The 26,456-nt window shown below is 44.3% G+C and overlaps 1 protein-coding gene across 2 annotated transcripts in view; it reads left to right on the forward strand.

The window, feature by feature from the left end:
* Positions 1 to 26,456, forward strand: part of FSTL5 (follistatin like 5) — a 655,002-nt gene that overhangs the window by 432,558 nt on the left and 195,988 nt on the right. For both annotated transcript variants that reach the window (XM_074991879.1, XM_074991878.1), the window contains exon 6: positions 19,786 to 19,952. In XM_074991879.1, the coding sequence (XP_074847980.1) occupies positions 19,786 to 19,952 (167 nt within the window). The remainder of the gene's footprint in view (positions 1 to 19,785; positions 19,953 to 26,456) is intronic.

Here is a 26,456-nt window from a genome sequence, read left to right on the forward strand (position 1 = left end):
GCCTCGATGCCTTGTTAGGGCAGTTGCTCTGTAGTTCTTGCACTCCAATGCACTTCCTTTCTTGTGTATTGTTACTAGCATGGATCTTGTCATTCCTGAAATGCCTTCCCTTCTTTCCATGCTATATTAAATAGTCTGTGTATTTCCTGAATCATATGTTCTCTGCCATATTTGATCATCTTTCCCGTGATCTTATCATGGTTCTTGTTGTTCTTTAGTTGTTTCACTGCTCTTTCTACTTCCTCCTTCGACATATCAGTCTCGCTCTCAATGCTTGGTGGAGATTTCTCTTTCAGTTCTTCTATCAGTCCCTCTAAGACACTTGGGTCCAACTGTGCTTTGTACGGATTGGTGCAATATCTCATCTATTGCTGCACAATCTTCTCCTTGTTCATGATCAACTCATCATTCTCATCTTGGCCATCTGCTTCAGCTACTACTTCCTATTAATATTCCTTATCATCTTATACACCTCCCTAGCCTTATACTCACCATAATACCTCTGTATGTCTTCACACTGCTCCACTAACCATTTTGCCTTATCCTTTTTGGCCGCTTTCCTTACCTCACTGCATTTCACTCTATATCTCTGTTCTACCTTCTCGGAAACATCCCTTCTGATCCTCAGCACTCTTTTCTCTTGGACCAACTTCAGTGTCTCCTATGTAATCCATTTCTTATTGATCTTCTGGAACAGTCTGCTCAATTGCCTCTTCTATCACCGTGGCTGTCTCTTCGAGTCTGTTATCTAGGTCTTTCTCTGTGCCTGCATTCCTAATCTTTTCTTTGAATGCTGCTCTATACATATTCCCTATTTCTTCCTTGCTTAGCTTTGCCATGTCTCTTCTTTTCTTAAACTGTGTCTTATATTTCTCTTGAGTTTCATCTTGATGTTTGCAATCACTAGACTATGGCCCAAATCTGCATCTACTCCTTGGAAAATTCAGCACTCCTGTACTGATGTTACCCATCCTCTTCTTATCAGGATCATATCTATCATATTCTTGGACTTCCCTAATTTAATTGCTATGTCCACTTCCTACGGTCTGTTTTGTGGAATCTCATGTTGCAGATCACCATCTCATGCTCCATAGCAAACTCTAGTAGTTTCTCCCCTTGTTCTTTCTCGATATCCATACCTTTCCATGACTCTCTCCCAACCTTTGTTATCTGTTCCCACCTTCACATTCCAATTTCTCCAATGATTAACACATCTTTCTTTGGTATCTCCTCCAGCATGTTTGTAAACTCTTTATAGACTAGCTCTATCTTTTCCTCTATACTGTCCGACTTGGGTGCATACACCTGAACAACCGAGAAGTTGAAAAGTTTTTCTTCGAATCTCACTACAATCGTTCTTGCACTCACCGGTTTGTATCCTAACAGTGCTCCTCTAGCTCTTTTGCCAAGAAGGAATGTGACTGCTGCCTCATGCTTCATTTCATTCCCTCACAAAATGACTTTCCAACTACATGTCTCTCTCAATGCCATCCACTGCATCTCTGCCAGTCCAAGTATATCACATTGGTATCTCATTTTGAAGCATCTCTAACTTTCCAGTCACACACAGTGCTCAGACGTTCCACATCCCCATTGTAAGTATATGTATTTGTTGTGATTTTCTTTTGGTAGCAAATTTATCTGCCAAACCTCGATTGCTCAGTTGGTATCACAGACCTTGTTTATGTGGGCGATGTCTGTGATGGCATCTTTTGTCAGTTAGTCATATTGGCATCAGCTTTCATTTGTATTTTTGTTTCACAATCAGCACATTGACACTCATTTGACCAACCCGTCTCCTTCTTCCATGCTTGGGACTGGCATGAAACCCCTTGAGGCTTCATGGAAAATTTTTTTTTTGTTTTGGTTTTGGTTTTTTTGGCGTTGCCACTGTACAAATAAAACTAGGCATTGTTACATGGTCTAGGTGTTAAGGAACCTTCTGTACACTGGAGGTCTTTACTGAATCTTGGCAACCTTTGAGAGTTAATCCTGTGGAAGCCCTCTTGTATAGAAGCCATTTCACATCCCTTACTTCTGCACTCACACAAGAGCCTGTCCTTTCCTTGACCTGTTTGGGAATGGCTGGGAGGATGAGCACAATGGAATGTGTTAACGAACTGTTTGGAGTTGGGGATCTAGCTCCCTTGTACCTGTTTTTCCTTGCTGATAATGGTTTCTCTTTGGAAATCAATTTACAATTCTCTAATTGCCTCTGACACAGGGCTTGTTTAAGGGTATAAAATATTAGACTTAGCTGCATCAAGCAGCCTTTCTGGACCTGGTTTTACTAGTGTCCAGTTTGGCTCATCTGTTGCCTTATTGAATTCAATAAAGCTGAATGTTAGCCACCTAAACTCAGAGAAGCGTTGTGCTTCAACAATCCTATGCTAACCATGTCACTGCCAAGTGTTAGACCTTCAGTTATTTTATCTTTCAGTCTTTAAATAACTGGAGTGACCCTCAAAGGCTTCATTTTTCTCCATTTTTCTTTAATCTGTAGGCTAATACAAAACAGACAATAATCTTTAAATTATGGGACAGCAAAAATCTATGAACATGCTGAGATCCATAACTGACTCTTTTTTTAACCACAATGGAAACACTTAGTCATTAGGATTTGTATAATTAAAACCATAGTAAATTTTGTCTGTTTCAAATAATAGGCATCAAAGTAGTATTTCAGTAGCATTCGTCATTAAATCATAAAACTCTACTTCAGTTTTCTCTGCAGTATAAATATTTAGACTTGAACAAAAATTACATCAATTTGTTCTTTTCCAAAAGGCATGCTCCAGAAGTCAGAGCTTAATATAATGCCTAGCAGAAACATGTAAATATGATTTCCGCATTGTTTTACTGGACTCATCATGTTACATGCGTTATGAATATCACCAGCTAAAAATCCTTTTTTTAAGAAAAGAAACTTTGTGTAGATTAAATGGAATGTATTAATTTCTAACATCAGACATATGCATTTGGAATATTTCAATGCCTTATCCATCACATTATTAGAGATATATGTGGGGTGGACTTCCTGAAGCTATTTGTCTCGGCATTGACAGATTTTGAACAGATAACTACTTCTAGGAAACAAAGACATACTTTGTTTATCTATAGCACTTTTCATCCAGTTATCTCAAAGAACTTCACAAATTGTTACTGGTGGTGTTAGTGGCCTATAGTATGCAAGAGGTTATACTACATGACCTTGTAGTCCCTTCTGGCATTAAACACCATGACTGAAAGCAGAGGCATTAAGGGATTAATTGATTTATCCAAGCTTACATGGGAAGCCAAAACAAACCAGCAGCCTTATAGCACTTAAAAGACTAACAAAATAACAATACTTTAAAGTGCTGGTTTGTTTTGTTAGACTACACACTAACATGGCTACCTCTCTGTTACTATGGAAAGCCAAAGTTAGGGCTAGTTTTCAAGACTCCCAGCCCACATCCTGAATAATAAGCTTATTCTAACTATCCAAACATTTCTCCCCTGAATTTCATGAGAAGACAAAAGCCCTCAAAAGTTAAGATTGTCACATTTCATCAACTGTATGTTTCAGATGTGAAAGTCAGGTTAAGAATTTGATGTAAACTCAGTTTCACGTGTCTCGATGAAAATTTCTGAATAACTGAAGTAATTGTATTGGTGATGGAAAAATTACATGATTTCCATAAGAAAGAAACCACAATGTCTTCCTGAGTGCAAAGATGTATTTTTCAGAACAAAACATAATGTGTCAGGAAAGCCTTCAGATAACTGTAACAGTTTGTTCCACTTCAACCCTAAGGGTGCGTCTACACTAGCCGGCTATTTTGCAGTGGCTGGCACAACGTCAAAATAGCACGCGTCGCATCTACACACGCCGTGCGCTATTTCAATGTTGAAGTCGACATTAGGTGGCAAGACATTGAAATCGCTATTCCTGTCTGGAGATGGGAATAGCGGCCAACAGCTGAGGGGTTGAGAGATGCTCAATCCAGCCCCTGCAGGACTCTATGGTTGCCCTGTGCAGCAGCCCTTCACCCAGGGCTTCTGGCTGCTGCTGCTGGAGGTCCATGCTGTGTGCACAGGGTCTGCAACCAGTTGTTGGCTCTGTGGACCTCGTGCTGTGCAGGCTGAGTATGTCAGGGAGGGGCCCTTTAAGGGAGCGGCTTGCTCTTGCCCCAGAAGGGCTAGTCCAGCCTGTGACCTTGTCTGCAGGCTTTGCTGGCCCCTTATTTCGACGGAGAGCTCTTGTGTGTGTGGACGCCGCACATTTCCTTCTGGGGCAGCTCCTTTTGATGTTCCCCATCGCTACTTCGATGTTGAATGTCGACGGCACCAGCCCTGGAGGATGTGTAGATGATATGTGTTGAAGTAGCCTATTTCGATGTTCTGACTTCGAAATAGACTACTTCAATGTAGTGTGCTAGTGTAGACGTAGCCTAAGTGTTCAATTCTAGTACTTCTAGCTAAATTTATTTTGTCTCTTTGCTTTTTGAGTCAGTCTGGCTGGCAGTAGCAGTGAACAGATTAAGAGAGAAGCCATGTTGTCTTTGTCACCATGAAAATCTGTCCAGGGGATATGTCTGGTGGAAACAGCGGGAATTCTTCCTCAGTACCTTCTTCCTGACGACGTTAAATTCCATGCATATTCCTAAATACATTGCTTCTTTTGCTTATGCCATTCACATTATTTTGGATTAGGCTATTCCAGCAACCAAAATACAACTTGCAACATTACAACTCTCAGAACCTCCATTTCATTTCCTCAAAATGAAAAGCTGTAGACCACAGGTGATCAAACTTTATATGTTGGGCTCCACTTTTCGTCCACTAGGACACTGGTTCTAGGTCAGTAGTTGCTTTAAGTCATTATGGCCACATTTACATTTGTAAGTCCTTTCAGAAACTCAGGCCCTCTTCCAAAGAACCAGTGGAGTGTCCACACGCAAAATGCTGTCTTTTGAATTCTTTTGAAAGAATGCGACACTTCTTCCAGAGGCCCTCTTCCTTTCCCAAATGAGGAAGAGTGTCTTTTCCCAAGAGATTCTTTCGGGAAAAAAAACCTTGTGTAGATAATCCAGGGGAACTTTGTTTGAAAGAGTGGGTCACATAGTGCCAGATTTCTTGATCCCTGTCCTATTTTTTCAAAAGTGCAGGGGCTGTGTGGACACTCTCTTTCAAAAAAGCAGAGTGCTCTTTTAATCCACTTTTTTGTATGTGGATGTGTTCTTTCGAAAGAAGATCTTCTGGAAGACCATCTTTCAAAAGATCCCTGTAATGCAGACTTGGCCTATGAGCTGAAAGCTCTTCAATGGGCTAAGTGAAATGAATTGCTGTTCTTAGTCCAATTCATGGTGACAGTGCCCACAGAAGAACACTGTCTAATTTAGCAATGACTCACGTTTGGTATCGTCAACATGAGATTATGGATTTTGAATGGACACAAACTGTGCTTTCACCTGGAGTCTTGGGCTACATCTACACAATAAGATAAATTTGATTTTCTTACATTCAATTTTATAACATTGGGTTTTATAAATTCTAATTTGAGTATCCTCACCTCCCCACAAAGTCCCCAAAGAGTCAACTTAGTGCAGCCACACTGAATCACCAATCATCAACTGTTGCAGTAGTGCATTGTGAGCAACTGTCCCACAGTTCCCTCAGCGCTGTAGCATTCTGGGTTTTTTCACTGGTGCACTATGGGATAAAAATATCCTGCAAGTGGTTGTGTGTATGTGATGTCACCTTCCCACATTGCATTGCCCTTATTCCCCTTTCATGAAAAGCAAATATCCATTTTTTCAGAAGAAAAGAATTAAAAGTAGAGAATCACAGGTGAAAGAAAACCAAATAGTCTGACTTCAGAAGGTGACTGAGCCATGTAAACTGGTTGCTCATGGGCTTTCCCCCTGTTGAAAGAACACCTTCTCATTATTATTATCCTTTTTAGGTATGACATTTGCCTGATCAGCCAACTAGCATGGCAGGCAGGGGACCATCATTCACACATGTCAGAAAGACTCTGTGCCCTGGAACCACCCAGGTGATTATGTCATGTCAACTGGTCCCTCGGGTACTTTGCCCTAACTTGAAACCACCCCTGCCTGACCAGAGTTGTACGACTTCGATGTGATAAGCCAACTAGCATGGCAGGCAGGGGACAGGCATCCCACATGCCGGAGTGACTCTGTGCCCTGGGCTCACCCAGGTGACTGTGCCATCTCAACTGGTCTCAGATACTTTTCCCCCTTAAAAGCACAGTATGTATGGTATGACACATCTTGCAAATAATAATGGAAACAATTCAGTTAGCTGAAAACAAAAAGTGCTTTCTTGAAATGGAGCCAAATTTCCACAGTTTGCCTTGGTTCAGAGGTTCATGGTATAGGGTTGGGTGGATGCTGAAGGACCAGTTGACATGGTTCTTTTGGGGGCTTTCTTTGGTGAGGGGACCATCCCCAAATATGGTTGAGTGAGGGGGGCTAGCTCCACACATACAATCATGTTGGAGCTGTAGTTACAAGGGTCAGTTGACATGGTCCCTTCAGAGGCTTTCTCTGATGGGGAGGCCAATCCCGAATAACACTGAGTGCAGGGACTGGTCCCTCGCACTTATGATCTAGGCTCGGGCTGCAGTTGAGGGACCAGTTCAGATGGTCCCTTCAGGGAACAGCTCCCTCCAGGGTTTTCTCTGGCAGTGGGGTGTAGTTGAGGGACCTGTTGACAAGGTCCCCTCCTTGGTTTTCTACCAGCACCACCCCCCAGCGTGTGCTGCCCCACCAAAAGCATAGTGAAGACATCCAGCCCCCAAAATCCTTGGTGCGGGGGGATACCCTCCTCCAGTGACAGCCAGCCCCAGAAAATCATTGCCACGTGGAGGAGATTTGCCCCTGGTGACAGCCAGTGCCAGGAAATCTTTGCCGCAGGGGGGACAATTCCCCCTGTGTCAGCCAACCACTGAAATCTTTGCTGTGAGTGGGAGACTCCTCCCTCCCCCAGTGACCGACAGCCCCCAAAAATCTTTTCCACCTTTGGAACCTTCACCACACACAAACCAGGATATGCTGGTGCTGTCTGGCAGCACTGCACTGCAGGCTTGTGCCTTTATTGGGTCAGGTGCTAGCCATGTGAAGTGGTTGAGTGGGGGATAGACCCTGACTGCTTGGTGCCTATGTGAGGAGGGAGAGCTGCCCCTGTACAAATGTGAACCACAGAAAAGAAGATTCTCAATCTTTCATGACCCTGACAGCCTAACCACCATGTGGTGTGATGGGGCAGGGGCCAATGCCAGCTCTGAAAAAAAAAATCTAGGCTTCTCTATCATATCCTTTGCAGGAAGAAGCCATCACCTGATGTGAAGGCTATTTTTTCATGGGTAGATACTAAACTGCACTGGTAATAAAAAAATTAATTCAAAATCGGCCCAGCTGCCCATTTTAGTCCCCTGGGCTTCTTGGTGCTCAATTCAAATTTGTAGGCTTCCTGTTAACTACTTCCTGTGCACCTAGAGAGCAGCAGAGATGGAAGCGGCCAGAGTGGACAACCATGGGGCATTGTGGAGTACAGGTGGGACACCTTTGGAGGCCAATGAATTTGAAGTAAATTGCCATTTCCTCACTAGCATTAATCCAAACTTTTAAATTCAAATTTAGCAGTACGCTGACTCACTTTGTAGGCAGAATAATATTGACCTTAGCACTCCCTAACATCAGCCTAATTTTACAGTTACATTGTAAAGTTGAGCTAACTGCCTTAAATTTTACTTTATGACGTAGACTTGGTCCCTTCACCACAGGACTGAGATGCTCAGTTGGACAGTGTTGCTTTTGGGTTGATATTCCATTGTTTTGCTCCTTTTCCAGACATTAACACCGGATGAAAGTGGATGTAAAATGTTACCTAATCAGAATGGTATCATGTTATATGGGCTCATTTTACTTTGGTGTAAATAACAGCCCTGTTGCCATGAAAATGATCAAAATGAAACATGAATTTGGTAGGGCCGTGCCTGTGATATACCAATTCCCTGATAATTTGGATGATGGGACCCAGTTTGTTGTCAGGGAAATTTTGACAGAAGGTAGAAACCCATTCTAAGTGGGCTATATTTGTATGTTTAAAATTCAGTCTGGAGAAAGTTCAGACTGTTTGTGTTATTTTTAACTTCTCTTACTGTAACAAAGAAGTTATATATGTGTACAGAGGATACTATTGGATCTATATACCACCACTGAAAAGGAAGAAACTTGAAAAATGGCATTGTTTGGTGTAAGTAGTCTCTACACTGTACAGATTTAGGTTTATTGGCTCTGCTTCTGGCAGAGAAAATCCTCCTGGTTCCATGTGATGTGATGCAGTTATTAAAAAGCATGCTTTTGTAACATAATCAGCATTTACTGGGTCACACATTAAGTGTGTTGTTTACAGCAGGCTGGTCTGTTTAAATTACCAAATCTGTCCTTAGCTAGATTGCAAACTCTAAAATATACAACAACAAAAATACAGCTGGATGAAACATTTTTATCGGTTTGGTTCTAATATTTTAAAATGTTGTTATTATAAACTTTTTATTTATTTAGAATTATAAAGGGGCCATTTCCAAGCTGTAGGCACTTGGCATTAAAGTTAAATGAATAAAATGATACAATATTTAAACATTGGTAGTGGAGTACTTTAGTGGAGCAATTTATAAAATGGATAGTAACCAGCTCTTATAATTCCAGTAGGAAAATGTAGCAAGCATAATTCCCTTCCTCACGTGTAAGTATAATAGACAAGTTTTAGAACTCTTATTTTTTCTTGGATAACTAAATATATTTGTAATATCCCCAAGGTGTTCACCACACTAAGTATAAAGATGATAATGAAAATTGCAGTGGCAGAACTAGTCCATGTTAAGTGTAATAGTGGTATTAAACATTTCTTTTGTAGATGATTCTGTTGCAGTGCAATTTTTTTTGATTTTTAGTAAGAAGTGTGGCATGAATGTTGTTTGTTCATCACTGCCATGGAGTTTAATTTTTCTTAGGTATTGGATGTGCACAGCTCTCATAAATATTAGTGAGACTTGTGCAAGGTTATCACTTGTGAAAATAAGACCAATAGAAAACAAAACATTGGAAAGTCCAAAAGTGGTCATAATTTAGTTGGGCATTTGATTTTTAAGTATTACACATTTAGATATTGTAAGCACCACAAGAGAAGTGAATTTCCTGGAGGTTTCACTAGCTGAATTAGTGTGGATGTTCCTTGTATCGTGGATTGTGTGTGATAAAAATACGGATCTGACATACTGTAACAACTTCCTTTAATTCACTAATATATTGCCTCTTGAGCCGGGTCTACACATGCCCCTTCCTTTCAAAAGGGGCATGTTAATGAGCAGGTTCAAAAGATGCTAATGAGGCACTGCAATCAATATGCAGTGCCTTATTAACATAATGGCAACCACGGCGATTCAAAAATGTGGCTTTTCAAATCGCATGCCGCCCGTGGAGACGGGACCTACCGAAATGACCCCCCCCAGTTTTCGAAAGCCCTTCTTCCTATCTGGTAATTGGAAGAAGGGCTTTTGAAAACTGTGGGGGTCGTTTTGGAAGGTCCCATCTCCACAAGTGGCGCACGATTAGAAAAGCCGCACTTTCGAATCACCATGGCCATCATTATGTTAATGTGGCACTGCATATTCATTGCAGTGCCTCATGAGCATCTTTCGAACCCCCTCATTAACATGCCCCTTTTGAAAGGAAGGGGCACGTGTAGACACAGGGCTGAAGTTTCACAAAGAGTCCATGTATTCCTTGCAATCTTCTTTGAACTAGCAGCTTCACTCTAGTGTTTCCTCTATATCCTTAATTTTGCACTTAAATAACAAGTATCCTTATGAAAATACTTTACCAATATAAATTAATTAATCCATGTGCTAAAGCTGGAAGATAATAAAGTCATTGTTTCTTCTATTATACAAATTGACATGGTGATCGACTTGCCAATAACAATAGAAACAATATGTGTCAGAATTTGAATTAGAACTCAGGTATCCTTGGCTCCAATTCCTCAGCTTAGGGTGTTAACACTGTATTTCTAACCTCCCTCTTTTAAAAAGTGTGTATTAATTAAGCCAGATTTATTGTTCATTTTGTGTTTCAATTGCTAACCAATTAATGAAAAATTGCCTCCCTGTACCTCAACGATATCTGTGTGTTTATTTATTCCAATATTTAAATCTTTTAATTGTAAATGTTTCAGTAATTCTGTCTTCCTTACAGAGCAAGATATACTGTAGCTCTTCTCCCTTTACTCATTTTTTCTAACCTTCTGCAATTGAATTACTGAGATACTCCAGTCTTGGATTCTGTTGGTTTTGCACTTAGGTTGGTATGTTTTTGCAAATAGGTCATTAGAACATATCATTCCTTCCTAAACTCTCACCTCGCTCTGTTCCCACTACTGTTTCCTTTAGAATACTACATGCACATTAATTCTTGTATTATTGCCACATTCTATGACAGCTGCCATGTTCCATCACAGAGATAGGTTGTTCGGTGGAGGCATTGATTTATGTATGCACTCTGTAAAGTGTTTTGATCTCTTTTGGATTTGAAGGAGTTTCATGAATGTAAAATGTACTCTTTACAGTTACTGTTATGAGTTTCATAAGAAATTAAAGGAACCCTTTCACTTACTGCAGTAATCTGAGAGTTATTAATTTAGTTCCGGTTTTTAAAGAAAATAATTTTAAATCGTATTGTGTCCAATAGATAATGGATAATAAAGTTCTTCCAAAAGTTATAAGTGAGAACATTCCTACCTTCATTAGCAGTGCAAGCCTAATCAATAAACAATGATTTCATTTACAGAGAGAAGGAAAACAAAAACATAATAGATTTGTCGCTAGTGAAATTGCAACAGATTCCTTCACCATCATTTTCTGAGCACAGAAACTCTTCAGGTGTGAAAATAAATATTCTAATGAGAGGGTGATTGTGCCAGACGTCAGTTAGAAATGCCATATTATATTGTGTCTCTTAGGTCAGCATAAATTAATTCAAATCAAAACAAATAAATCAACTATTTTGATTATAATTTAAAGCAGCAAGCAGGAAATTATTTGAATTATTTATCTTAATCTTGTTTTGCATTTGTACTTTTTAATTATATTCCTAAAGACCAGTTGTTTCTTACTGGCTGGTAAATATTAAAATGTGTTGATTTGCAGCTGAACATTGCCTTCACACTAAATTTGTTTTTCTCTTCTTTTAAACCAAGAGGCGACGCTGTATCTACATACTGAATTAAGTAATTATATATATCATAGTACACATTGATTCAGGTTCTAAAAGTTTATATTTTATATAACATTATATGCATTTCTTATTTACTGGGCTATGTCTACACTAGGAAACCATTCTGAAATAACTAAAATTGAGTTAACTCCCAAAATAGCTAATCTGAAACAGTGTTTCCGCACTACAGGGAAGCATTGAAATACATCAGAACTATTCCAAGACAGTGCTTCAACACTGAGTGGAACCTGCCCTGCACTTAGAGCCCCTAGAAGAACCCTGGTGAGGGCACTAGGAAGGAAGGCAGATACTTCATGTGGCTACTGGATCAGGCAAGCTACATTGCATGCTTCCAGGAACTTCTGACCATGGCCATATCTCACAAGACACTCTGCCACTTCCTCTGTACACACAGGATGTTAAAGGTAGACAGTGAACATAAGCCGTCCTGTGCTCTGTTTGCCATTGCGGATGCAGCAATGTGGTGTAGTACCACCAAGATACCCACATGATGCTCCAGCAAGATGAACCTCAGCATGGTTCGCAGGCCCTGCTCACCCAGGTCCTAGGCGCCTGCTGCTGATCATGCCACCTAATCCCCTGGATGCCATGGAATGCTGCTTCTGGAGACATGAGATGAGCTAGGACTAGTGGGATTAAATCATCCTGCCAGGGATTGGGACCATCAGCAGTGCTTGAAGAACTTCCAGATGTGGCAGGCCACCTTCCTGGAGCTTTGCACATTGCTTGTCCCAACCCTTTGGGCAACAGAGTACACATGAGACCTGCTGTCCCCATGCAGAAGTGCATGGCCATCACCCTTTCAAAGCTAGTCATGCCAAACTGCTACTGCTTTGTCCGCAAACATTTCAGCAAGGGGAAATCTACAGCTAAGTTCATGGGCTTGCAGGTGGCCAAGAATGTCAAACACTTGCTGCTATAGAGGATCATCACTCTGGGAAATGTGGACACCATTTTGGATAGTTTCAACATCATGGGCTGCCCTCACTTTGTGGGGGAGGAAATAAATGGCATATGTATCCCCATCCTGCTTCCCAACCACCAGGCTATGAACTACATCAGAAGGAAGGGGTACTTTTCCATGGTGCTACAGACTCTCATGGATCACAAAGGATGCTTCACTGACATTAATGTCACATAGCCTGGACATGCACATGATGCCTGAATCTTCCAGGACTCAGGCATTCCCATCATTATCCTGGGTAATGCAGCCTACCCCTTGCTTCCCTGGCTTATGAAGCCCTAGATAGGCTGCCTAGGTCCCAGAAAGGAACTCATCAGCACCATGCACAGCAGGTGCCTCATGGTGGTGGAACGTGCACTTTGCCATTTGAAGAGAAGGTCAGGAATCTGCTCACCTGCATTGTCCTTGGTGAGCACCTGGTCCCCTTTATGGTGGTGGCCTGTTGTGTGCTCCACAATACATGTGAGCGCAAGGGGGAAGCATTCCTGCCAGGGAGTGGGGTTGAGACTGAATGTCTGTCTGAGGAATGTGAGCAGCTGCACACTCCCTCATACCTGAGTAGATGGTGGGGGACACACCAAGGTTGCAACTGGCCCTAATGTTAAGAAAGGTGACACTGTGTATGAAGCCCAGCCCTGATCTCTAAGCCAACACCACAGACCTCAGTTCAGACAGTGGTAATGTGCTTTGGGCAAGGACATATGTTGCCTAGACAGAACACTCTTGTCAGCAGCCCACAAACATCCCAGGAGAGCATTATAACACTCAGGGCCCAGGACAGGATAAGCATGGAAGGTTGGCAGCCAGGGCAGAAGTCTGCAAGTGGGAAGAGGGCACAGGGAGGCACAGTGTCCTTCTATGTCCCACAAGTGCTGGACTTGGCTTTTGCAGTGTCAATTCCTTCCCCTTGGGTGGTCCTGAGTGGTGGGGGAATGGATAAGGTGTGTGTGAAGGGCAGATGCCACTTGCTAGAGGGAAGCTAGTAAGTTCCCCTCCTCGTCCTCTCCCCAGTGGGTTCCCACGCATGAGACCAGTTACCTCTACATCACCACACTTGATTAGGAGATAATGCTGCCTGAGTGCAGGCATGACCCTGGGCCATGATCCACATTGGTGTGTGATTCCATGACCCAAGACTACTCAGTGGTGGCTTGTTATGGGATGGTTTCAAACCACAGATGCCAAAATGGGGCAGGCCCCTATCAAGGCCCATGTGAAGGACCAAAGAGTCACTTTGTGAAAGCATAAGGGACTTGAGTGCTCTAATTGGCACTCCATGTGTAAATGTGGGGATGAGCTGTTACATGACCCGCCCCCCCCAGGCTGACTGAGTCAAGAGGGAAGCATGCAGCCTGTCATGCCCTGTCGCCTACCCCTGCTTGTGGATGTGAAAAATTATAGAACTCACCTGAGGTTTCCTCCCTGTGTACATGGGGTGAGGAAGCCTGGGATATGTCTGGGGGCGGAGGGGGAGCAGCTTCAGGGCCAGGAGCAGATTTTGATTGGCAGTTATGGTCACCTGGCTGGCCTCCTCTTCATCTTTGTCATCCACCAACCTGCCCTCCAGCTGACTGATGCCCAGAGCATCCTGGCCAGACTCGATGATAATGGTGGAAAAGGCAACTGCCCTGCCTCCCAGGATGACGTTGAGCTGCTCATAGTAATGGCATGTGTGTGGTGCTGCCCCAGAGCATCCACTCTGCTCATTGGCCTTTGGTAGGCCTGCAACAGCTGCTTGATCTTGAGCTGGCACTGTTTAAGCATCCTGAGTACCCCATGTCATCCAGACTGGTGGTGATCCAGCCACAGACATCCATGTTGCGCTTCTTGGTGCTGATATCCTGGAAGTTGGTCTCCTCCCACCAGACCTCAGTGAGATTCAGGCATCCCTGGAAAGTGGCTGCCATGGGAACTGCAGGAGTGTTGGCAGCCATCAGGGGTCAGAGGGTGCTCTGGGGTTGCTCAGGCTGGCTTCACGTGGTGGTGTCCCACACAGAACCACCATGGCTAGCAACATGCACCAAGCCCTTCTCCCTTTGTGGGAGGAGGAGTGGAGCACTGGAGATGTGGCCAGAGTGGTCAGGACTGCAGCTGTGAGGGGCCTCTGAAGGCCAGTTATTTCAAGTGAACAGCAATTGCCCATGTCGGCTATTGCTATTTTGATATAACTGTTTCAAAATAAGTATTACTCCATATGGAAAAAAAGGAGTGCCAGTTTTGAAATAATGGTTATGGTGGAGTGCATGTTCTGCTGGTTATTTCTAAATAAGGGGCCTTATTTTGAACTCATCTCCTAGTGTAGACCAGGCCTAGATGCTTTATTTATTTTTATTCACACTTCATGGCAAATTATATTTGGATGATAACTGGAGGTTAATTAAAAAGAACAAAAACAGGTTGTGTGTGTTTGCAAATATAATTGATTTTATTCCTGGTCACCTTGTCTTTCAAGATAGTGGACCTTGCATATTTTAGTAATTTCTAAATGTTCCTCTTGGATTAATAGAAGGTAACAAATTTCCTGCCTTTTTCAACTCCCAATCAGTTTCTTAACTTTAAATGAACTAGGCATTTAACTGAACTAGCTGAGTAAATTGAAATGAAGAACCTATTCTTTATGGTAGCAGAAGAGGCTATGGATGGAAAAGCTGGTTTAGCATGTCAACACACTGGCTGTGGCCACACTAGCAAGTGACATCCAAAAGGGTATTCCTGATCCATAACTTTAAAGTGAGTCGCTTCGAAATGAAGTGACTACACACAAAACACGGATTGACATTGTGATCCACAGCATCAGAGACGCCCCACCCCCACCCCAGCCTTTCAAAAGGGAGTGGCTACACAGCCCAGAGCCTCCTTTTGAAATAACAGGGCAGGAAATGGCGAGGGAAGGGTCAAATAACTGGCAAGCCCTTACTGGAGCACGGGCCAGCTGCCCCCTTCATGGGCCCCTCCCCAACACATCCTGCCAATGCACATGCTGAGACTCAGGCTGCTTGCAGCAAGTGACCTCCAGTTCAGCACCGGCAGAGCCTTGCTTAGCCCCAACACCGCCCCCCAGCATGGACACGCAGCACTTCATGGAGGGGACATCCTGGACATCATGGTCCACCTGATGGCCATTCTGGCAGCATGCCTCTTCAGGCTCCATGCCACCCGCCACATGGCTGGCCTCCTGCAGGCTTCCTCCACAGTGCATCTGGAGCTCTCCCTTCCGCGGGCCCTCCATCACCTCTGGCAGTACCACCGCATCAGGGAATGGTTCGACAACATTGTCCTGGAGGAATGGGACAAAGAGTGGTGGCTCCATAATTTTCGGATGACCCGGGTCACCTTCATGGAGCTGTGCCAGTGGTTGGCACAGCACTTCACCACTAGGACACCTGCATACAGACTGCACTCCCCCTGGAGAAAAGGGTGACCATTGCCGTGTGGAAGCTGGCCACCCTGGGCATCAACCACTCGGTTGCCCACAGATTCGGAGTAGAGAAAGTAACCACCAGGCTGGTCCTTCTAGAGATAAGACAACGAGGGTCTTGCACCCATGGAGGGGCCCAGAGAGGGGGTTCCAGGGAGGGGGTCCCAGGAAGGGGATCCTCCTGCATGCTGCCACATGCTCACAGGCCCCCATGCCCTCCACCCCGTGCAGGTCATCAACACCATCAACGGGATCCTCCTGCTCCTGCTCATCCACCTGGGAGACATGGATGCCACCATGGCCTGTTTTCAGCAGCTGGGATTCCCCAGCTGTATCTGTGCATTGGACAGCACCCACATCGCCATCCAGGCCCCACCGCACAGCTGCAGATGGTACATAAATTGGAAGGGCTACCATGCCATCATCCTCCAAGCCCTTGTAGATGCCCAAGTACAGTTTACAGGCATGCACTGGCCGGGCAGGGCCCACAATGCCTTCATCCTAAGGAACTCCTGGCTCGGGTACAGGATGGCTCCTGGTGGGGGACACAACCGTGTCCCCATGCATTGTCACCGATGCGGCCTACCCCCTCCAGGCCTGCTAACGTGCCCCTACACTGGCCACACAAATGAGAGCCAGGACTGCTACAACACCTGGCTTAACCAAGCCAGGAACACAGCGGAGTGGGCATTCGGACATCTAAAGGTGCTCTTTAGGTGGCGGCACGTGCTGTGCTCTCCGCAATTTTGTGGAGAGCAGGCACGAGCTCTTTGTGCCGCACGGGGTGGCTGAGGCTGTACTGTAGTATGACCAACCAGGTGCACTGGAATGGGGTGCATATGCAGAAGGCCTTCCAAAAGGCCTTCAATGAGGGACCCCCATGACCCGGCCCTGGCCCGTCCTGCGCAATCCCCCTTGCATCCCCACCCACATGCACGTCTCTCACCAACCCCACCCAATGCATGACATGGACATTGTCTAATAAAGTTAACTGTTGATTTTTCAAACCCCAAAATGCCTCCCAGCTATTTACAAGAGGGGAGTGGGGGGCTTCACTTGTCTGTAGTGGTGGGGGAACAGGAGCCACAGCAGTCCCTGGAGCCATGACTGCCCCATGTCTGGGGCCTCCAGTGGGCTGGGTTGGCACTGGGAGTACAGGTAGGTAGGAGTGTGCTGGGGGTGTGATGGCCTCAGACTCATTGGGGGGTGGGCAGTGGAGCCATGGCCAGGACAAGCGCACCCGCCTAGAGCCACTATGTGGGCTCTTCCCTCTCAGCCGCGTACATGCTGGGTAGGAGCAGGGCAGTGAGGGTGCGGGGGGCAGGAGGGGCATTGGGAGAGGCAGAGGCAGGGGCAGCAGGGGGGACAGGGGTAAGGGGGCAGGGGTGGGGGCTGCGGGAAAGGCCATCCATGGAGCAGGCCGCTGGGCCAGGTTTTTGGTGATGGCCTGGGTTACCATGTTGAGTTACCCCAAGACCTTGTCTCAGGCTGCCCATTCCATGGAGATCCATTTCCAGAGCAGGCGGTTTTGCTGCCACCACATAACTGTGTGGGCTGCCACTAAGTCATTGGCCTGGCTGCAGCGGTGGGCCCACCTGGCACAGTGCCTGGTCCTGGGGAGGGGCATTGCTCCTTCCCCCTCACCGGCTGCTGCAGGACTCCCTGGCATGTCAAGGGGGCTGGAATGGCCCACGGATGTTGAGGCTGTGAAGACATAAAGGGAGATGGCAGCACGCTGTCCCTCCCTGCCTGTGGGGGCAGGCCCTGGGGTGGCCCACCCAATGTGGGGTCCATCCACACTGGGCCCTTGGCGGGTCTGGTTTGCCCCCCACCCTCCCCAGGCATATGCCCCTGTGGCTGTCCATGGCCCTTTGCAGGAACCCCCTGACCATGTGGGCCCCTCCCTGATGGTGACCACAGCCATCTCCAGGGTCTCTGGTCCATTGCCGCTGGCCATGTGCCCGGACCCATGCTGGCAGCATCGGAAACCACTCCCCCACACGCCCAGGGTGCCCCATGCCCATTCCTACCTGAGGGTGCCTTGAGGGATGCGGGGGAGGCCCTGGGCAGAGGTGGCCTGGCTTGTGCCCTCCAATGGTTCAGCAATGTATAGGGTCCCCTCACTCCTGCCCTCACTGTCACTGTCCCTGTCATCAACTGTCAGCACTGAGCCTGGGGTCAGTGGTACTGCGAAGGGTGCCAGCTCCGGATCCTAACCCTGCCCCTCCAGCTCAGCCGTGTCAAGGGTCTTCTCCAGAGGTCTGGCCTCCCTGGGGCCAAGGAGCTGGTGTAGGTCATCTGACTAGGAGCAGGTGGCAGGCGCTGCCCCGACCGCCTGGCTAAGTTCCTCACCTTTGCATACCCCTGGCGCAGCTCCTTGACTTTTGACTGCACCTGGTCAGGGGTCAAGAGGGTGGCCCCTTGCAGCCAGGGTGAAGGTGTTTGCATTCCGCTTCCGCCCCTCCATCCTCAGCAGGATGTCATCATCCCCCCAGATGGCCAGCAGGTCATGGTCCTCAGCCTCCAGCCACAGGGCACCCCTCCTCCTCAGAGCCCTGCCACCTGGTGCTTTGGGATCCCTGGGGCTACTGGGGGTCTTGTTTGCTGGCCATGGCTCTAGCTGGATACCTTTCTGCCATTCGGGGGTGCCGTAGAGTGTGCAGCTGAGAGTTCATGCTCCTGTGGCTGCCAGCACACTCTTAGCTTCCTGCATGGTGATTCCATGTCCCTGCAGCATTAAGGCAGCTGGAGCTGACAGCTATAGATCCCTGGCTGTTGGCCAGGGCATCTATGCGCTCCAGGGAGGGTCTGGCTCCATAGAGGACTTGTGATTTTGAAATGGTGGCCAGGGGAGCGACTACACACATTTCCTTTCAAAATTGATGTCAAAATGGGGTGTTGTTCCCAAGACATGAGTGGAACAATGCTTTTGAAACTACCGCCTTTTTATCCCGATGTTGATTTTGAAATGAGCGATTTGTGTGTAGTTGCTCTGCTGTTTATTTCAAAATCACCCCTCATTTTGAAATCACTTTTGAATTTACTTGCTAGTGTGGCCACAGCCACTGTGGTTTCCGGTGCTTAACTGGTGGCTTCTATTGGTTCACTGTTTTGGCTTTCTTTACAACTTCAGTGACAGACATGCACTGCCAAATTTTCTTTTCTTTTCTTAATTTGAAGAATCTTAATATATATTGTTACCCATTGTCCTCATTTCCCTGGAAAACTTTAGATTAGTTAGGAAAAGTCTTTTTTAGGAAAATCCTATTTTTGGGATAGGCTTTCTGACACAGTCCTGATTTCTTTTAGTATTCTGTTTTTACATCTGGTTTAAACTTGGATTTTATCCATATTGTATACCACATATGCAATAAGAGTAAATATTTGCAAATGGAATCTGATCAGGATTTTTGGTGTAGTCTCAGCAAAATACTATATTGTGATTTTTCTTAAATACATATACAAAATATGTATACCCATTCTTCTGCCCTTATCAATAAATCTATGTAAATCAGCTTCATCAGTTTCCTTCCATAACCTTATTTTCTTGAATTAAACTGGTTCTAAGCAAAGGTGAATGAGATATTAAGGAAACAAAGCTCACTTTACAAATCTCCTGTTTCAGAGCCTTATCTTAAATTATCCAAACACATTTTATTTTCTCTCTCATGTGTTCCCAAATATATCAGGATATTTTATTCATTCAGCTTCATTTATGTTCTGATTTAGAAGGAAATGAACATGTCTCATTTGCTATTAAAATGATATATTAGTGAATAAAGTTATCTGGTTTTGGTTCAATTGTAGATGCTGGCTTCTCAGTTAATAAACTTTGTATTTCTAGCTTTGGATTCAGTCTACCATATTTATCATAACCTTATCTCTGAAATGTATTTCATGTTAAATGCTTCTGTTCTGGCTGGGTGATACTTGTCAGTCAATGTAATTGAAATGTCATGCTGACCTTTATTTGGAACAGTTTAAACTTCCAAGAGTTATTTTAAAAGTTCTTTTCCTTTTGATTCAAATTAGACTCCTTAAATTACCAGGGTGTGGAAACTGCATGCCAATTAACCTTCTGAACAATATATCTTTTTCAGAAATTGTTCAACTGAGTCTTCCAGATGATCAGAAAATAAGTGTCACAACAGCAACAGTAGGGCAAAGTGTTGTCCTAAGTTGTGCCATTCAGGGCACCGTGAGACCTCCTATCATCTGGAAGAGGAACAATGTCGTTCTAAATAACTTAGATTTGGAAGACATCAATGTAAGTAATAAAGGGCTCCAAAATGATTTAATGGACTCGTTATAAATTCTTTCCCACTCAAAATTATCAGAAATTTAGTTGACAGCTGATAACTGCCTCATGGAATATTACTCACAAATATTTTAATCAGGTATTTGATAGTAAGATAGAAAAGAGAGGAACTTAAGAGTTAATATGCTTATTTTTAATTTATACATCTTTGCCTTATTTTGTGTCATGCTGAGCTTGGCTGTATTAAATTGTGAATGTTTCTTTACACCCTGAATCAAATGAAAATGGAATTGTTTTCAGATCTTTACTTATCTGTTGTTTTGGAATGTTTGTACATTGTTATACTATGACCCCAGCAACATTTGGATGACCAAGTTTGTGAAGCATATGCCATCTGTGATAAAGCATTTGTGCTAAACTCAGAGATCACCAAGATAGCAGACATCTCTGCTGATAGTGCCTGACTCTGACGAAGTGGGTCTTTGCCTATGAAAGTTTATGCTCCAAAAAATCTGTCACAGGACTTCTCGTTGTTTTTGCGGATACAGATTAACACATTTACCCCTCTGATACTTATCATATTTGCTGATGAATATAGATCTGTACAAGATTTAGGCTTTGATGTAAATCTTGCCTATAAAATGAAGGAACTAAGAAAATATCTTTTAAGTGTAATATTCTCATAGCTGGAAAATATTATAGTTCTTATTTAATGATTATCCCTTTATCATCAATGTTTACCAGTTTGTCCATGGTCACTAGTTAATCAGCAACTGAGTTTTAGGCCTTTCCCAATGCCCAGTCATGACTACAACATCTATTTGTGCTCCCATTGAAGTCGCTGATAAAGCGCCGACTGTTATATGGGATTAAATATTGAGAGTCACACACAGGAAAAAAATAAATGTTCCCAGTAACTATGTGGGAGAATGAATATAGCAATGTAAGAGTCTTGAGACAAGATCACATATTAAAATAGTATGTGTAATACCAAGATTTTCCCTTTTAAAATGAACCATGGTGCAAATAGATCATAATTAGAAGAATAACTAATGACTTTTTTCTTCAAAATTTTGGAGGAGTAAAGGGACTTCGAAGTAGCCCAGGCACTTCAAAGTACCCACGGGTTAGCCGCAGCTACACACAAGTCAGCACTTCAAAGTTTGCCGCTTCGAAGTTGCCACAGGGGAGAATTAGTTTAATAAAGTGCGGCATATACACCACTTCATTAATAATCCCCTGACACCTACTTACCATGCTCTCTTTGAAGTTAGGATCTAATATAGACACAGCCTGTGACTTTTGTCGACAAAGCCCCAGTTTAGTCAACAAAACTCTCTAGTGTAGACGTAACCTATGAGTTTACGTTACACTTTACAGGCAAATAGGAAAACTCATGTCCCATGAAACTTGCAATATGATTTAGTTATGGCAAAGCAATACATTCCAAACACAGGTAGATCACTGTTATTGGAATAGTAAAACAATACAGTTTATATTGATCGAAAAACTCATGTCACCAGGAACTCAAGAACAGGCCAAGACTTGCTTCCCGTTGCAGTTGTTTGTTCTGCTTGCAGGCTTAGATAAACAAAGTGTAACAATTTGCAAGCATTTGAATTCTCAATTGTTGTATTTCACTGAAATTAATATTTCTCCCATCCTTTCGGACCTACACTTAACTCTGTAACATCTCTGTTCATCCGCCAACTAGTCCAAACAAGTCTGAATTACTTCCGAAGCTAACTCATCACGAATATAGATGAGCATAAATGCATTGATTTCAAGGGAGTTTAACCAACCCACTGCAGTGCTGAATTGCTACTCCTTAAATTCTCACCATACCATGATAATTATTTTCCAGGTTGAGCTATTTAACATTTCATTGATCTACCTTTCTGCTCTTTGTCTCCTGTTCTCCTTGTAGATTTTTGAAGTTTGTTTGGCCCTGTGGCAGGGTGGGGTCAGGAGAGGAAAAGGCAGGAGTAAAACCAGGGTAGAGACTGAGCTGACAATCAAAGTGGGGGCAGCTGAGGAGTAGGTTGCCCTAAATCAGTTAGGGCCAGCTTTATAAGCCCTTCTCCACGCAGGGCAAGGGGAGAATGGTTAAAGAGAGTTTGGAAGGCGAGTGAGGACAGGGAAAGAGACTTGGAGGAACACCACAGACCACAAAAGAGAAGAGGAGCCTCAACAACCCAGTGGGCTGGGCTGCCCCAGTCCAAGAGACCTGAAGCTCAACCAGACTGTGGGGAACTGGTCAGCCGGAGGAGATAAACAAGAGAGGGGACTTGTTGCCACAGCTATCACTAGAGGAAGGAGGTACTGGGGGAATCATCTGGGGAAGTGGCCAGGGCAGAAGAGCTGCCGGGGCAAGGTCAAAGGGAGTCAGCCCTTGCTGGTAGCAGCTATCCAGGGTCCCAGGGCTGGAACCCGGAACGAGTGGGTGAGGACTGGGTTCCTCCCAGACCACCCCCTGCCCCAGCAAGGGTAATGGGGTTCGTAAGGTGGGCCAGTGGACCAAACAGAGGAGCTGGGGCCCAGCAATGAGACTGACCCTGCCACAGGCCCCTCCAATCCCTGCTTCATTTCATAGCCTCCATCTATTTAATCCTTCCCAGACTCACATTTACTTTGAGTTCCCATGTAGTTGTTTTATATCTATTTTGGCAAAGCTGCAAAAATAAAAACCTGGGAGAAGGAAGAAGGGTATTTGGATAACTCCACAGAGGGGAGATGCATTTTAAATCCAACTTATATGGATCTTAAAATAAAAATATAAAAAATAGTATTTCACGGTTTAAGCCACACTTTATCCGGCAACTCATTTGTTGTATTTACTCAGACAATTATAGCAATCAAAACACTTGTATAATTTCAGTATCTCTGGAGAGGGTGTATTTTGTTGGAGCGTCCACATACAAAATGTGTTTTGTCAACAGTAACAGGGAGATAGCCGTGCTAGTCTATATGCTATGAAAACATAAAAGCAGTCCAGTAGCACTCTAAAGACTAACAAAATAATTTATTAGGTGATGAGCTTTCGTATGATCTGAAGAAGTGGGTCTGTCCCACAAAAGTTCATCACTTAATAATTTATTTTGTTAGTCTTTAAAGTGCTACTGGACTGCTTTTTTGTTTTGTCAATACTATGTCAACCAAACTAGGTACTTCCATTGACAGCATTCTGCCTTTCCCGCATGAGGTAGAACACCTTACACAACAGAATTTGTTGACAAAAAAGCCATGTGGACACTCCTGGGGACACTCTGTCAACAGACTGGGCTTCCAAGTCACTGGGCAGCCCTGTCTGCTGTGCTTCTGGTCGGGTATTCTGTCAAGAGACGGTTGAGCAGTCCAGCCACGCTCTCTCAACAGAAAAGACCAGTTTTTCAATCCGCTTTTGGCTGTGGCTGCAATCTGTTGACAGAAGTTTTGTCAGAAGATATCTTCCAACAGTGACTTCTGTTGACAGGTCACTGTAGTGTAGACATAGCCTATGGATGCATCTACACTATGAACTAAAATCAATTTTATTAAAATCAATTTCTGAACTCTGTGTTTTACCAATTTGATTTTGAATATCCTCTCCTTCCTACATGCCCCCGCCCCTGCCAAACTGACTTATTGCTGCTCCGCACAAGTCACCAAAATTGACTGTTCCAGCATTGTATTGTGGGAACCTATCCCACAGTTCCCTGAGCCCGATAGCATTCTGGCTATTTTCACTCGTGCTCGGTGGGAAAAAGATGCCCCACAAGTTGTTGTGGGCATCTGAAGACATCTTCCCACATTTCATTTCCCACGTTTCCCTGCCATGTTAACCAAACATCCCCTTTTCCAGGTGGAATCTGGCTTGCCTGTATAAGAGATGTGGTTTTTATTTATAATTGAGGGGAGGAAATAAAGTAAAGTGCTTAAGAAAGACTAGAAAAAAAATTCAGGTTTCCCAACTGACAGCTTTTCAAAATGGGATGCAAAAGCACGGGATCTTGGGAGGTCTGGATCTCAATTTGCAACTGAAATGTGTTTTTAAACAGATATGGGCGCTACACTGAAAATGCAATGGATCATTGAATCAGTTACGGCCTCTTTGCTTGTTTGCCAACCCTCTGGGGCAGGACCCACCATCCGTCCCTATTACCGGCAGGCCCAGGCTTGGATCTAGGTTTAGACCTCCTGACAAACGAGACACTCAGAAGAAAAATTTTCATCCTTGCAAGCACTGCAAAACCTGGAAATCCACATGTAAGCAGTACACACAAGCCCAACACTGAAAATGCAATGTATCATAACATCAGTTATGGCTTGGTTGGTCACTACAAACATTACTTGGAGAACTGTGGTAATTGTAGATCTACTACATTGCCTTCAATGGTCTTTGGATAATGCCCATACAAAATTTTGCTCTGAGAGGACAGCCACTCTTGTGACAAAGTTTTTCCTTCTGTTGACTGAAAATTGTGTCCGCTGAGGGAGACTTCCCCCAGGTACCTAAAAGACTCCTGACTACAGCCAGCCCTGAAAATAGTGACCTGTCAGGGAGACTTTCCCTGGGTGGATGAAAGACCCCTGACTATAGTAAGACCCCTGAAAATTGTGTCCACTAAAGGAGATTTCCCCCAGGCAAATAAAAGACCCCTGACTGTAGCCAGCTCTGAAAAGCATGACTGCCCAGGAACACTTCCCTTAGGCTGCTAATCGACCCCCAAATGTAGCCAGTGCCCTAGCCTTTAGATAAAGCCCATACTAAAAATTTGGTCTGAAAGGACAGCCAGTCTTGTGACATAGTATTTTCTTCTATTGACTGAAAATTGGGTCCGCCGAGGGAGACTTCCACCGATAGCTAAAAGACCCTTGACTACAGCCAAGACCCAAAAAATCAAGACTGTTGAGGGAGACTTCCCCCAGATGGATAAAAGACCCCTGAATAGCAGCCAGCCCCTCAATATCCTATCTGCCAAGGGAGACTTTCCCCAGCCGGCTACAGGACCCTTACTGCACGGAAACAACCTGATACCTTGGGCAGCACGTCCTTTTATTGTTTCAAGGTCAAACAACATGATGAAGCTGGGTGCAGGAAAGTTCCAGATTGCATGGCACCTCCGGGCAGAGGGAAGAGAGGGGAGGTGGGGATCAGGACAAAATGTAAATGGCTGAAAAGAAGGTTCTTGTTCAAGCACGATCCCCACCCACAGACTAGCTGCTATGTGATGTCGGTGAAGGAACATTCCAGAATGTGTGGCATCTCTTGGGGAGGGCAAGGAGGGAATGTGGGGAACAGCACAAAATGTAAACAGCTGAAAAAAAGTTTCCAATCCTATCATACAAACTATGATCTCCACCCACAGCCTAGCCGCCATGTAATGCAAGGGGGGGTGAGGGGGCAAAGGAGACAGTGGCTGGTGCCAGGCAGTACAGAAAAAAAAAGGCAGCAAGTAGAGGTTGACGCAGAACCACAGGCCCCACAGCCACACTAACACCAAAGAAAGAAGATTTTCCAGCCTTTCATGACCCTACAGCCACAGGCTTCCAGGTGCCAAACTCAGATGTTCTTCTTGTTGTCTAATTCCTCCACACCTGAGAACAGTGGAGATGGAAAAGGCCAGAGCGGAGAACTGTGGGGCATTGTGGAGCACATACGGAACATCTCTGCAGGCTAATGAATTCAATTTAAAGACATGGGGCTTCCTCACTACCCTTCATCTGGAACTTTAAATTCAAACTGAACACTGCACCCATCAGGTTATGGTGTTATTATGATATTGCTATTATGTCGGTTTTAGTGCACTATAAATTGAGCTCATGGAATTTACAGTGAGGACAGACACTTGGTAAAATCAGACTAAATGACTTAAAATCAGTATTATTTCGTAGTGTAGACATAGCCTATGTGTATAGGTAGTCTTCTACTGAAAGGTCTGCTCAGCACAAGAGAGAAAGGGGAAGGCGATGCACTAGGGTATCAGTTACAATTCACCAACTGTGTGGGTTGTTTGGCATGTGTCAGAGCTCTAGGATACACTAACTCAAGCTAAGAGGGAATGGTCTCCCCAAACCTTATGCTGGCAGCTAAATCGTTGTATCAGCTATTCATCATTTGGAATTCTGCCATACTGTAAGAATTCCAGGCTGGGGACATACATCAGTTTTCAATTTCTTTTGTGCCATATGGTTGTTGCAGAAGCAGCACGTGCCTGAACCTGTGCTTACGGCTATCAATGGCAAACTTACTGTTGAAATGGTAAAATAATAGTGTCTTACAGCTAATATTTTAACACAATACCCATACTCAAAATGTATTCTTAACTGTTTTCTGTTTGAAATTGTTGAATCTCACAGTTTAGTGTCATGCTTCAAGTATTCTGTGGATCATAGCTTTATAAACGGGACCTGTAATAATCAATAAACAAACAAACCAACACACACAAATATATATACACGTCCCTCGGGGCAAATTAATTTACCTACTGTTTCAGTTTACTCTATGTCCAAGAAGATTCAAAGACTTAATCA

Source organism: Carettochelys insculpta, chromosome 4 (genome assembly GCF_033958435.1).
Source record: "Carettochelys insculpta isolate YL-2023 chromosome 4, ASM3395843v1, whole genome shotgun sequence".
Taxonomy (NCBI): domain Eukaryota; kingdom Metazoa; phylum Chordata; order Testudines; family Carettochelyidae; genus Carettochelys; species Carettochelys insculpta.